Below are 13,178 nucleotides of genomic sequence, written 5' to 3' on the forward strand. Positions count from 1 at the left end.
CCATAACTTGGCTGTCAGGGCAGTTGGGGGCCCTGTCACCCCAGCCTCTGGGGCTGGGTGGGCACTGTGAAGCTTACCGGCCGGGCGCTCTCCCGCAGGAACTGGGCACAGTCCTGGTGTCCGTGGTACTCGGCCAGGTCTGCCGCTGTGTAACCATCTTCATCTCGTAGGGAGGGGTCCACGTGGTGGGAGACCAGTGTCTGGCAGCACTGCAGGGAGGGGACACACGTGTGACCACTGCACCACCTGCCTGTGCCCATGGCATCCACCAGGTGCGATGGAGGGCAGGCACCGTGCTGCCCCATCTCACAGGTGGCAAACTGAGGCCACCAACAGCGAAGGAACCTGCCCAAGACCCTGCCGCTGTTCACTGCAGGGAGAGGGCTCGAATCTCCGAGCCCCACCCACAGCGGCCCCGTCCAGGCAGCAGCAGCACCGAGCTCTGCGGGCACCAGCACACCCTCGGCCCAGAGGGGAACCAGGTGCCCGCGGTCAGGAACTCGCCAAGGGCTCGGCTGGTAAGTAGATGTACAGCCAGCATCCTGGCTAGGCAGCCCGATCCTGACCCTGCCCTTGTAGTCCATGCTCTGGGCTCCAAATGCAGAACCAGGGTCTGTTTGTACAGCAATGCTCAGAGCTGTGTGTCATTTTCACAGGAAGAAATGGGAAGATGGGACATGGCCTGATCACTGTGGGATTTGTGAGCAGGGGGTGGGTGATTACAGATGGCCAAGATCTGTGAGGTGGCTGTCCCAGCAGCAAAACGCGTGGGTGGATGGATCCCATCAGGGAGTAGAGACACAGGTCCCCAAGGACAACAGAAAATATGGACTAAATGTAAAAGTCACCTTCCTAAGCATCAAAGAGGAATAACCAGGCCAAGCTCAGGAGACAGAGAAAATCCGAAGGGATAAACCTACCACTCAGAAGTGTTTTTGCCCTAACAACACGCTGATGCAGGAGAAATAATGGTTCTTCCGACAGCCCCGCAGGACTAGAGAGACCTGCAAAAGCTCATGGTCCTCCAGAGGTGAGGGCTCCGATTTATCACTTAGTGCTGTAGGCTGAGGGCTCTACCCTCAGAGTAAAGGTAAACCAGGAGCCAGCCAGCCCTCTGCTTCCCTTCATTCAGTGGGCCAGGGAACCTCGAGCCTGGAATGTGGACTGAGACGGTCCTGGGCTCATGATTCCTATGTATGCCTGACAACCAGAGGCAAATAAGATATCATCCAAGGCCTCACCTGACTCCTACAAATCGTTTTTCAAATATAAGTTACAGTATACAGTCAGACAAAGTCAAGAGCCCAAAGAAATAAGATACCACAACGAGAACCAGAAGACCCAACCCACAAGGAAACAGACCCACAAAGACCCAAGAACTAACAGATAGAACACAGCTGTGCTTACTACTTTCAAGGGAATGAAAATCAAGCTTGAAAATTTAGGCATGGAATTATAAACTATGAAAAGTGACATGGTAGATTTGAAAAATGACTATTAGTAGGTCAGGAACATAGGAATAATAACCAAGTTAAAAATTGAAGCTGTAGGATGAGAAAACAGAAAATCAGTCAGAAGCAGCAATCCAGATGCAGCACAGACAGACAAAAAGATGAAAGCAGAAACGGTCTGCAATACCATCTGTAATAGTAATCCCAGAAAGAGAGGGGAAGCAGAATGGGTGCAGAAGTCACATCTGAAGGGATAATGGCTGGGAATTTTACAGGACTTAGGGAAGCACCAAAGCACAAATTCAAGATGCTCAAGCAATCCCCAGTGGGAGAAATAAAAAGCAATCCACCTCAGGTCATCCCCATAGTGAAATTGCAGGAAACCAAAGACAAAATGAAAACCCTTAGAAGTGACAAGAGAAAGAAGGGCTATCTTCAAAACAGTGGCCCCTCTCAGCTGACTTCTTTGTAGAAACCACAAGGCAATGAACACATGTCATTTTCCCAGCACCAAAGGAAAATATGTGGAAATTCCCAAGCAACAATTCTATACCCAGCAAAAATCTCCTTCAATACTGATAATGAGATAAAGGTGCTTCCAGGCAAACAAAACAAAATGAAACAAAGAATTGGCCAGCAACACACCCACACTAAGGGAACATCTGAGGCATCAGCTTTAGACTGAACGGAATCAGACTGAGTGGAAGGGATTCCATATGGAAGGCCAGAGATTCCAGGAGGAATGAAGATGACAAAGTGGTAAATTTGTGGATAAGTTTCAATAAGCCTTTATTTCTTGACTGAATGGAAAACAATAATGTCAGATAGGGTTTTTTTTAAACTGCAGAAATAAAACACATTAAAAATGGTGTGACCCCATCCCATTCCAGCCTCATCCCCACCCTGCAAGCTTTCCTGCTCCCTTCTTTCTTACCACTAGCCTCCAGGCTGTGCCTTGAAAAGCTCAAACCCATCACAGGAAGCTAGGGGCTGCTGGGGACCATCGTGCTCACACCCTGGAGGCTTGTCTAAGAGATGGGGAAGCGAGTCCTTCCCAAGCACCTCACTGCACCAGGCATCATTCTGGAGCGACACATAGACCACTCATTCAGTTCCAATGTCACCCTGTGAGGTTTATTACCGTGCCTGTGTTACACAAGAGGACATGAGGCATGGAGAAGGACAAGAAGCCTCCCCAAGGTCATACTGCTAGGAAGTGGGGCAGCCTGGATTCAGAGCAGTGGCTCTAAGAGCCTATGAGCTTCATCAGCACCCTAGACAGAGGACCATCACAGGATGATGCAGGGCAGGAAGACACCTCGAGGGTAAGTTAGTCCAGGCTCCTCCCTGCCATTGGTCCCAATGCCCTCTTTTTACTGCAAACGTTTTCTGACACCCCATTCACTATTCTTTTTTTTTTTTTTTTTAAGATTTTATTTATTTATTTGACAGAGAGAGACACAGTGAGAGAGGGAACACAAGCAGGGGGAGCGGGAGAGGGAGAAGCAGGCTTCCCACGGAGCAGGGAGCCTGAGGCGGGGCTCAATCCCAGGACTCTGGGATCACGACCTGAGCTGAAGGCAGATGCTTAACAACTGAGCCACCCAGGTACATAGCGAATAGCCATCCACTATTCTAACATTAAGTCCACTGAGAATAAAATTTGCCCGCACACATAATTTTAAAATAATATTATACTCTAACATAAAGGAGAAAAGAAAAATAATTTATAATTTGAGAAACATGCATTTTCCTGTGTGAGTATTTGGGCATGGCTGCACCAAAGACAAAGTCTGATGCCCGTATCATGAAAAATTAAGAAAGGCACTCAAATGGACAAAACAGATTGAGTGTTCTGCTTAGACTTCTGGTTATTTCCCCTCTCATTCACTGCCCTAGAGCCAACTACTCTGCAAATTGTATAAAAATGTTCATGTTATAAGGGCACCTGGGCGGCTCAGTCGGTTAAGCGTCTGCCTTAGGCTCAGGTCATGATCTCAGGGTCCTGGGATCAAGCCCCACAGCGGGCTCCCTGCTCAGTGGGGAGCCTGCTTCTTCTTCTGCCCCTCCCCCATGCTTGTGCTCTCAGGTGCGCATGCTCGCTCTCTCTCAAATAAATAAAATCTAAAAATAAATAAAAATTTAAATAAATAAATATGTTCATATTAGAAATGACTCTTGTCCAGAGAAAGGCTAAATGCAAAATGTGTGCACCGGAGTGCAGTCAAGGATTTCCCTGCCAATACTGACTGGTTTTGCATCTATTTGTGAATTCACTTCATTATTCCTTACCTGTGAAGTATTTGTTTGTTTACTCCTGGTTATATGAATTACTTGCCTTGTCCTTACTGAGTTAAATAAAAATCTTTGACACAGGCTCATTTTATAGTTGAATGAGCATCATGATTACAAGCACTTTCAAAAATTATCCTCGAACGTACCGATCTGTAGAATCACGTTTGGGCGTTGCCATCAGTGATGCCATTTTCCCAGACAGCGAGTGGTTCGTGGTAAAGCGCTAAATAAAACAAGATACTATCTTCCCTCAACTGGACAGTAGGAGCATTCTTGGAAAAGCCTTCTATATACATGCATGTCTGATCCACTGGGAAGTTGGGTGGGGCATGGGACCTTCTGTCATTGTGCAGGACTGCCTGGGGAATAGCAGGTCCCCTGGTGTCCCCTCCACCACGAGTGCACCTCAATCACTGTAAAACCAAAAACAGCCCTGAAATTTCTGACCCCCACTGCAGAGGGTACTGCCCTGATGAGAACCAAATACTCCTGTGGTTCTCGAATCCTTGGTCATGTCCTAAGCAAGTGCTCAGTAACTATGTGTTGGATGAGTGAGTATTTGAATGGAGGAGAGTGAACGAATGGACATCAGAGGCTTTGATGAACTAACCGGCACTCACCGGCACCTTTCATAGGACCAGAAGGTTGACTGAGGCAGTCGTGCTCTGGATGCCTCTAGGAACTCCTACCATACTCAGGAGTGAGTTCCCTTCTTGAACAGTAAGTTAGGTAGAGAATCACCAATGAGGTAAAACTACTCATCTGAACCCCGAGAGAGCCTTATTTACACCTGCCTTCTGTCGTTTCCTTTTCAACCTCATCAGCAAAGCCCCAGACCACACCCCATCTTATGGCAACTTCCTCCGCCAAACAACCATGGCGTCGCATACCCTCCTCTTGAGATTCATGGCAGCCTCTTGACTCAGCATTAAACCTAGTTCCATGCTGTCACCAGTGACCCCTCACTGCCAGCCCCGGCTCCTGCTCTCTGCTCTGTTCTAGCAGTTGACCATGTCTAGCCATCTCTCCCTTGCCAGAAATCTCGCTCCTTCCCATGTTCACACACCACTGTAAGATCCATCGTCTCTATGAATTCTTTCCAGATTAGCTGAGCTAATGCTATTCACACAGATAGTTCTTGAAATTGTATGTCACAATCCCCTGGGGAGTTTTAAAAAGTCCTGACACCTGGGGGCTCCACTCAGAACCAATCAAACCAGGATCTCTGGGCAGGTGGAGCCCAGGTGCTAGGATACTTTAAACCTGTCCTGGAGATTCCCGGCGTACAGACAACTCTAAGAACGACCACATCGGCACTATACGCTACATCTAAAATCCCAAACAAAACGTTAGCAAATTAAATTCAGCTATATATAAGAGGTAACATATCATGATCACGTTGTATTTACTCCAGGAATGCAATGTTGGTTTAACATTTTTAAAAGTAATCAGAGTAGGAAGGAAGGTCTTGAGATATTTGCACACCTACATTCACTACAGCATTGTTCACAATAGCCAAGAGGTAAAAGCAATCCAAGTGTCTCCTGATGGATGAATGAATAGAGGCCATGTGGTCCATCCACACAAGGGAATATGATTCAGTCTTCAAAAGGAAGGATATTCTGACACCTGCTTCAACATGGATGAACCTTGAGGACATGATGCTGAGTGAAATAAGCCAGTCACAAAAGGATAAATACTACATGATTCCACCAGAGTTGTCAAACTCATAGGGACAGAAAGTAGAAAGGTGGGTGCCAGGGGCTGTTGGAGGGGGAGCAGGTAGATGTTTAATAGGGACAGAGTTCCAGTTTTGAGAGATGAGAACTAGGAGATCTGCTGTATTAACAATGTGCATATAGTTAACATCACCGCACCATACACTTAGAAACAGGAGGATAAGCTTTTTTTTTTTTTTTTTTTGAAGATTTATTTGAGAGAGAGTGAGAGAGAGAGAGAGAGCATGAGGGGGGAGGGTCAGAGGGAGATGCAGACTTCCCGCTGAGCAGGGAGCCTGATATGGGGCTCGATCCCGGGACTCCAGGATCATGACCTGAGCTGAAGGCAGACACTTAACCGACTGAGCCACCCAGGTGTCCCAGGAGTGTAAGTTTTATGTTATGTATCCTTTACTTCAATTTAAAAAGCAAAAGCAAGTAATTGGTATAATTCACACCATTCAAAGAATAAAGACTGATAGAGTAAAACAAAAACAGGCTAAACAATCATTGCTCCCTTTGGAGGCTGCTAGGACACCAGCTCTTTATTCTGAAGTTTTATTCTTAAAAATGAGGGGAATCTGACCAGCTAAGGAGCCTAAGGAGACCCGAAGACTAAATGTGGTGTGGTATCCTGGAGGGAATTCTGGAGCAGGAAAAAGACATGAGATAAAAACTAAGGAAGTCTGGGGGCGCCTGGGTGGCTTAGTCAGTTAAGTGTCCAACTCAATTTTGGTTCAGGTCATGGTCTTGGGGTCATGAGACTGAGCCCCAAGTTGGGCGGTACGCTCAGCATGGAGTCTGCTTGTCCCTCCCCCTCCCTTAACCCCTCCCCTGCTCACGCTCACTCTTGAGCACATGCCCTCTCTCTCTCTCTCTCTCTCAAATAAATAAATCTTCACAAAACTAAGGAAATCAGAATAAAGTATGGGCTTTGGTTAGTAATACTGTATCAGTTTTGGTTCATTCATTGTGACCATGCTGATTAAGTTGATAATGATAGGGGAAATGGATGTGGGTCTGTAAGGATTCTCTGTCTGTACTAGTGTCTCGATTGTTCTACAAATCTAAAATCATTCTGAACTATTCTAAAATAAGAATTTATTTTGAAGTTGTGGGGGGAGATCAAGCATTAACCTAGGCTGCCTGGACAAAGTATACTTCTGGAACTGCTAATGGATCAACAGACTCACCAGACAAATCAGTGTTGGACCTTAAATATGTAAATGTCACCCCTGCTGACTCCGGGTTCCTCGGTGTTGTTTCCGAGGGACTGGGCCATGCGAGTCCCCAAGATTTATTGGATGATAGCAAAAGGGCTAACCTCACGCCCCCGGCCCAGCCCGGCTCCCTGTGCTCACAGCAGAGTGCCGCAGCCAAGGGCTCTCCTGGGACGGGCGACACACCCCGGGAGTCTCTGTGCAGAGGAAGGGGTACGCACGGAGGGGAGAGCATGGATTTTGCTCCCAGGTAGATCAGAGTCTGGATCCTGGGCAGTGACTGCCCATCTCAGCCTCACTTTACCCACCTATAAAAGGGGAACCGTGACTCCTCTCGTATGGGGCTGCTGAGCGGGTTGACTTATTTTTGTAGGAAGTGCCTGGGAATGGGGAGCTCTCAGGCCTGCCAGCTTCTGGGGGCCCCCGGGCTCTACTGTGCAGCTTCCCACCTCGCCGGCCTTACCTCCATTTGCCCGTTCTCTGCTGCATCATGGAGGGGGGTCCCACCCCAGGAGTCTGTCACGACGGGGGCACCCATCAGCAGGAGCCGGTCTAGAATGGGTGTGTGGCCGCCTCGAGCTGCAAAGTGGAGGGCTGTGGCCCCCTCGTTATCCCGCGCCGTCAGGCCAATGTCGGTGAAGGTGACCTGGGGAAGGTGGGGGAGGAGGGCCAGCTGAGGAGGTGACCCCTCCTAGGGAGGGGGTATGGGGGAGGGAGCTCGGCACAGAAGTGGGAGGTGACCCTCCCCAGAAGCCCTGGAGACAGCCGGGGACCAGGAAGTCAATGAAACTCCAGGGGCCACTTCTAGAAAAATTCTGCCTTCCTGATGGAAGGGGCTGGTGGCTGTGGTGTCACCCCTGTTTCCCCCTCCTCCTGCCTTGAATGTGGCCAACTTTCACCATAAAGGAAAGGCCGGGAGAGCAGCAAAGATTCAGCCGAATGGGGCTGGCTGTCTGATCCAAAGTCAGCAGGTTCCTGCTGCTTCTATGTGCCAGGGACACTGAGAAGGAGGTTCAGTCCAGTTGTCACCTGCAGCCAAAAGCGTGCTGGCTGATCCCACAGTCACATGTGTCTGCTGGGAAAGGAACAGTGAGCCGGGAACAGAGGCCCTCCCGTCAGCCAGCTCCCCAGAGGGAGAGGGCGCCCAGCCCCGGAGGGGGGGGCCAGGTCGGAGGTGGCAAGGGGGCGGCAGGGGGAGTCACGCTGGAAAGGCCTTTCTGGCCCTGAGAGCCTGTGGCCCTGCTGCTCCCTGGGGCTCGGTGGACACTCCTCTCTCCTGCCACCCTCCCTGCCCCCTCGAGAGCACCTCCCAGCGCTCTGAGCTGTTGCTTCTCCCCCAGCCCACCCCCAGGGCCGCGTGCTGAGCCCCCGCTTGTGCACAGTCCTACGGCCGGGACTCGGGCTCACCCCAGGGGCCAGGAATCCAGGTGCGGAGACAGGCACATTTCTGGGGGGACCACGGTCTGAACCGGAGGGGGTCCGAACGACAGGAGAGGGAACGTGAGGAGGACTCCGCAGGAAGGCCAGGGTGGGGCTGCAGAGCTTCCTCTCGGGAGTGGAGCCGCCTTGGGCGGAGGCGGGGGAAGGCAGCCCGTGGGAAGTTGCCACCTCCCTGCGGACCCAGCCCGCACAAAGTGTGTGAGCCCCCGGTGCCTCAGGGGCGAAGGGCCAGCCTGGGAGGGAGAGCGGCTAAGGGAGGCTGGAGGCAAAGGCTGATGGCTCAAAGACCAAGAGGGTGGCTGGGTTTCATCATTTGTTCCTTCGCTGGATCAACATCTCCAGAGCCCGAGCTCGGTGCCAGGCTCAGGGATGCGGTCCTTGCCTCCCGGAGGCAAATGTATAGTTTATCAGGTGTTGGTGCCGTGGAGGAAAGACGGCAGGACAGCAGGACTGAGGGCCAGGTGGGGTGGCGCCATCCTAAATGGATGGGCAGGGAAGGCAGTGGGGAGGTGCCACGTACACTGGGGACCCTGCTGGGGAGAAGGCCCCTCAGGGAGGGAGGCCAGCCCGCTGGAGGAAGAGCAGGGCGGAGGCCCCGCGGGAAGCGTGGGAGGTTCGGAGCAAGGAAGGGTTGTCTCGTCTCCACCAGTGGCCAGTGTGGCCTTCAGAGATGCCCATCAGACCCTGCCGCTCCTGGCTCAGAGTCCCTCAGTGGCTCCCAGTCCCTCAGGAAAGAGCCCTGGTCCCCTCAGGGCCTCTGCCTATCCCGGCTCACTCTGCCCCACAAGCCAGGCTCTCTCCAACTCGGATTAAAAGCTGGGCCCTCCTCCTTGTTCTGGGCATGACCTTTTGCCCAGCCACCCCGTGCCCCTCCTCAGGCAGACCCCCTACTCTGAGATACACACACACACACACACCCTCCCCGGGCCTCTGTAATGAACCCTAAGGGTCCCAGAGACCTTGCCTGGTCTGGTTTCCTGTGGTCAAAGCAGGAAGTCCCCAGTTCATCCTGGGAAAATGCATCCCCCCCAACACGGGCCACTGTGTGTTCTGGGGTCTCAGGGCTTCCTTCCAGAAAGAGGCCCAAATACCCCTTCCCTGGGTCCAGAACAGAAGAGACTGGGGGCTCAAAGACAGAGAGCAGGAACAAGTGGCCGAATGCAGGGCCAGGAACAACCAGTGCCCGCTGGGGGCCACCCGCCCTGAGGGCGCCAGGAAAACCCCCAGGACTCCTGGGGGAGGGGTCACAAGAGTCCCCCCTGCCCTTCAGGGGCCACTGCCTGTCAAGGCTGCACTCCCGGGCCCAGTCTGGGCCTGCACACACCGGTGCTCAAAGTGATGGCCGGGCACATCTGATCCCCCACAACCCTGTGGGGTCCCCGGTTTTCCTGTGGGCAGACTGAGACCCAGAGAAGCAGAGCCCCCACCCCAGCCAGGCCCTGCTTGCTCGGAGGGGGCTCTGGGGCCGAGGAAGGAGCAGGTGCTGGCCTTTCTGCCCCTCCCATGCCACAACACCCCCGGCGCCCACTTACCAGCCAGACGGCCAGCGAGTAGTGGCCGTGGGCAGCAGCCACGTGCAGCACACTCATGCCATCGAGGGCACGCAGGTGCACGTCGGCACCACAGTCCTTCACCAGAAACTGGGCCAGGTGCAGGTGGCCCTCCTGGCAGGCCAGGTAGAGCGGAGAGGCCCCACTGTGCGTCCGCCGGTTCACACCGCTGTGGGGGAAGGTGAGGTTCAGAGGGTGTTTGGTGGGGGTTGCAGGAGGCAGGGGCTGCCCCAACTAAAGGCCCAGATCGAGGGGATGGGAGGCCCAGCCCTTGGCTGGTCTGTTTGTGCCCAGCCCCCCCTTAATGGCTGAGGGGCCTCCTAGCTGGTCACCTATAGGGTTGTACAGGTTGTGCACTGCTCAAGGGCACCGGCAGCGCCCCCCACACCCCATAACCCCCTTGCCCCGACCACTGGGATCCTGGAATCCAGCTCTGCACACTCCCCATCAAGCCGTTCAGCTGTTCACGGTGCTGGGGCTTGCTGGTAAGTGAACGGCCTAGGGGAGCCGGCAGCGGGCAGGTCATTGAGCCTCCAGAGCCCAGGGCGTGCTCTGCAAGAAAGGGCATGGTGAGCAGTGCCCAGGCCTGGCATCCGAATTCCAGGCTCCAGCATGGACAGACTGGAGGAGGGTCATGGGAGTCCCCCGAGCCCGCTCTGCCTGAGCTGCCGTGGGGCCAGGTGAGTCCTTGGTCCCCAGTGGAATGCTGCAGGGAGGGACAGTCCCCTACCCAAGGCCGAGCCCAGCCCCTGGTGACGCAGGCTTCACCCCGTGGTCGGTGCCAGGTGGGAATGGGGGTGCTAGGGACACCTGAGACACCGCAGGAACACTTGTGTGTTTTAATGTGAAGTCTCCAGGTTTTACATGGTAAAAACTACTTTAAAAACGGAGTCTAACGGACCCTCTGTGGCTGGCCAGGCCCAGGGTGCCCACAGGGTCCGTAGAAGCAAGTCCCAGGACCTTCGCCAAGGGGGTGGGATGAGAAGACCAAGGAAGAGCTGAGCTCTCGGACCTTGTGGAGAAGCCGGTGTGGGGCAGCAGGAAGAGCCAGCCCTGCAGCCTAAGCCCCAGAAGGAGAAGAGGCGCGGCTGGAGGCAGGTGGGTTGAGGTGGGGGGAAGGCTAGGTCAGGTGTGGGGTGGACACTAAGTCCCACACCCGGCCAGGCCCGCAGCCCTGGGAATGGTGGTGGGGAGGCCATGTGCATGACGCCCCCGGACGGCCCGGCATGGTGCCCACGGCATCCTCAGTGTGGGCCAAGGACTGGACAGGCTCTCAGGAGGAGGAAGGGGAGCCTGGCTGGCCCTGCCTAGGCTGGGCCCATCCCATCCTTGCCACTCCCAGTTTGCCCAGCACCAACTCTGGGCAGCGGGCACAGGGCCACCGGCACGAGACTGGCCGCCCCGGAGGGGTGCCCAGTGCAGGGGAGGGGATAGTGTGGCAGGGCAATCCGGGGTGCCCTGACTGGGGCCTCAGTAGCCCCCGAGTGCACTGTAGGCCCCTGCTCTTTGCAGGAGACTGGAGGGTGCCCACCTTCCCAGCTGGGGGAGCGTGGGTCCTGACATGCCCCCAGGCTGACCGAGAGCAGTTGCGGGAGCTTCCCGGCCCCTCCCACCGCCCCCCACGCCGCTAGGACGAGCCTGAGCCTGTGTCCAGCCCGGCACTGCCCTTGGCCGGCAGGATCAAGGTCCTTGCCCCGCTCCGAGTCTCGTCGGTCCCCCACCGCCGCTCTGGCCCCACACTGTGCGCTCCCTGTTCCCCTCCAGTGCCTGCCCTGCAGGGCCCACGTCCCCGGCCACCAGCCTGTCCCCCTCTGCCCCCTCGGCGCCGCCTCCCTGGCGGCTGGCTCTCGCAGACGGCCGACAGGGGGCACTCTGGCTCCTCACCTGCCGTGGGCCGCAGCCAGGAGCTTCAGGCAGGTCAGGTCGCCGCTCACGGCAGCGTGATGCAGGGGCAGGGCCCCCTCCAGGGTCTCCAGGGAGGCCGCGTGGCCCTCCCGAAGCAGCCACTGCACCAGCAGAGGGTGCCCGAAGCGGGCGGCCAGGTGCAGCGGAGAGACGCCCGAGTTGTCTTGGTCCTGCGGGGCACAGAAGGGCAGGGAGCCTGTGACAGGCGCGGCCCCGGCTGGGCAGTCCCAGGGCCCAGGAGCCCACCGCCCAGCCTGCCCTGCCAGCCTGCCCTGCGGGGGTCTGCTCTTCCCTCTCTGCCGGCTGAGCCAGGTGGCCCGCTCGGGAGAGGAGGCAGGGCGGGAACGCAAGTGCAGGTCTTCCAGGTCCAAACCCATGATCCCACTGCACCCGGGCCCCTCTGTCCACGGCAGTCATGGCCCTTCCCTGCACTCGGCTCACAGCAGGAAGGGCTTCCACGGGCCCATCCTTGCCCACGTCAGGCTCTGTGGCCTGTTACCGGTCCCGGGGCCCTGCCTCTGGGCCTCTGTCCCCTACTCAGCTGAGCACCCACCCGCCAACCACGATCCTCGCGGCCCGAAGCACTCCCATGGCAAGCAGCTGGCAGGCCCGGGCATGCTCCCAGGCACGGAAATGGGCACCGCTTCCCCTCCCCCGCTGCCGCTCGGGTTGCGGGAAGAGCTGAAGGGGCCGGTGTCTTCCCTGTCCAGGACCCGGTGCCACTTCTCGGAGCTTGCCCACTGTCCCAGGTCCTCCACCTGGACAAAGGGACACCAGGCAGGCAGGAAAAGGGGGAGGGCAGGCCCGGCTGCAAAGGCCACTGAGCCCTGGAGACCCTCCTTCTTCCCAGTGCCCCCCCCACAGCAGGGCTGCTGTCACCTGCCGAGGCCTCCCGTCGTTCAAGCCGGGCGCACAGCTCCTGAGCCCGTGTGGCCACTGTGCTCCTTTACAGACCTTTGGGAAGCAGGCCCCCTGGATCCGGCCTGATGGGAACACGGTGGCCCCCTTACCCGGCGAGGCCAGGCGCTCCAATGCGGGGAGGGCACGGGGAGAGGGCCTGGTTGCTCTGGGCCTGCCCCGGGGCGCACGCGGTGGGCGGCGGCCCGGGCTTACGAGGGCCCTGTGCTGGTTTGGGGTGAGGCGGGCCTGCCTCTGCCGTGGGGCTTGCACAGCGAGTCCGAGACAGAAGCCAGAGCTGTGGTGCCCAGGGCGTCCGGCTCCCGGCTCCTGCTCCCCCAGTCCACGGGGACGCGGGCCCCACCTCAACGGCTCCCCCCACTCACCTGCAGCCCACAGCCCCCGTCGCGCACCAGCCAGCACAGCTCGGCCAGGCTGCCCATGGCAGCGGCATCGTGCGCAGGGGTGGCCCCGTTGTGGGCCCGCTGGTTGCCGGGCAGCTCAGCCTGCTGCACCAGGAACTTGACACAGGCCAGGTGGCTGGCCCGGGTGGCGTGGTGCACCAGGCCAGCCCCCAGGGCGTCGACGATGCCTGGGCCCAGGGCGCCGGCCTCCAGCAGCTGCTTCAAGGTGGCCAGGTCCCCGTCCTTGGCGGCCGTGAGCGCCCGCTGCTCCTCCATCCTCCAGCCCAGCCACTCGGGG

The 13,178-nt window shown here is 56.4% G+C and overlaps 1 protein-coding gene across 1 annotated transcript in view; it reads right to left on the minus strand.

The window, feature by feature from the left end:
* ESPNL (espin like) overlaps nucleotides 1-13,164 on the minus strand; it is a 29,554-nt gene extending 16,390 nt beyond the window's left edge. The window contains exons 1-5 of the mRNA XM_081813281.1: nucleotides 12,863-13,164; nucleotides 11,559-11,749; nucleotides 9,657-9,843; nucleotides 7,148-7,330; nucleotides 78-209 (exon numbers count right to left, since the gene is read on the minus strand). Coding sequence (XP_081669407.1) covers nucleotides 78-209; nucleotides 7,148-7,330; nucleotides 9,657-9,843; nucleotides 11,559-11,749; nucleotides 12,863-13,156 — 987 coding nt within the window. The 5' untranslated portion in view covers nucleotides 13,157-13,164. The remainder of the gene's footprint in view (nucleotides 1-77; nucleotides 210-7,147; nucleotides 7,331-9,656; nucleotides 9,844-11,558; nucleotides 11,750-12,862) is intronic.
* Between the last annotated feature and the right edge of the window lie 14 nt (nucleotides 13,165-13,178).

This window comes from Leptonychotes weddellii, chromosome 3 (assembly GCF_054177405.1).
Source record: "Leptonychotes weddellii isolate Sample4059 chromosome 3, ASM5417740v2, whole genome shotgun sequence".
NCBI lineage: Eukaryota > Metazoa > Chordata > Mammalia > Carnivora > Phocidae > Leptonychotes > Leptonychotes weddellii.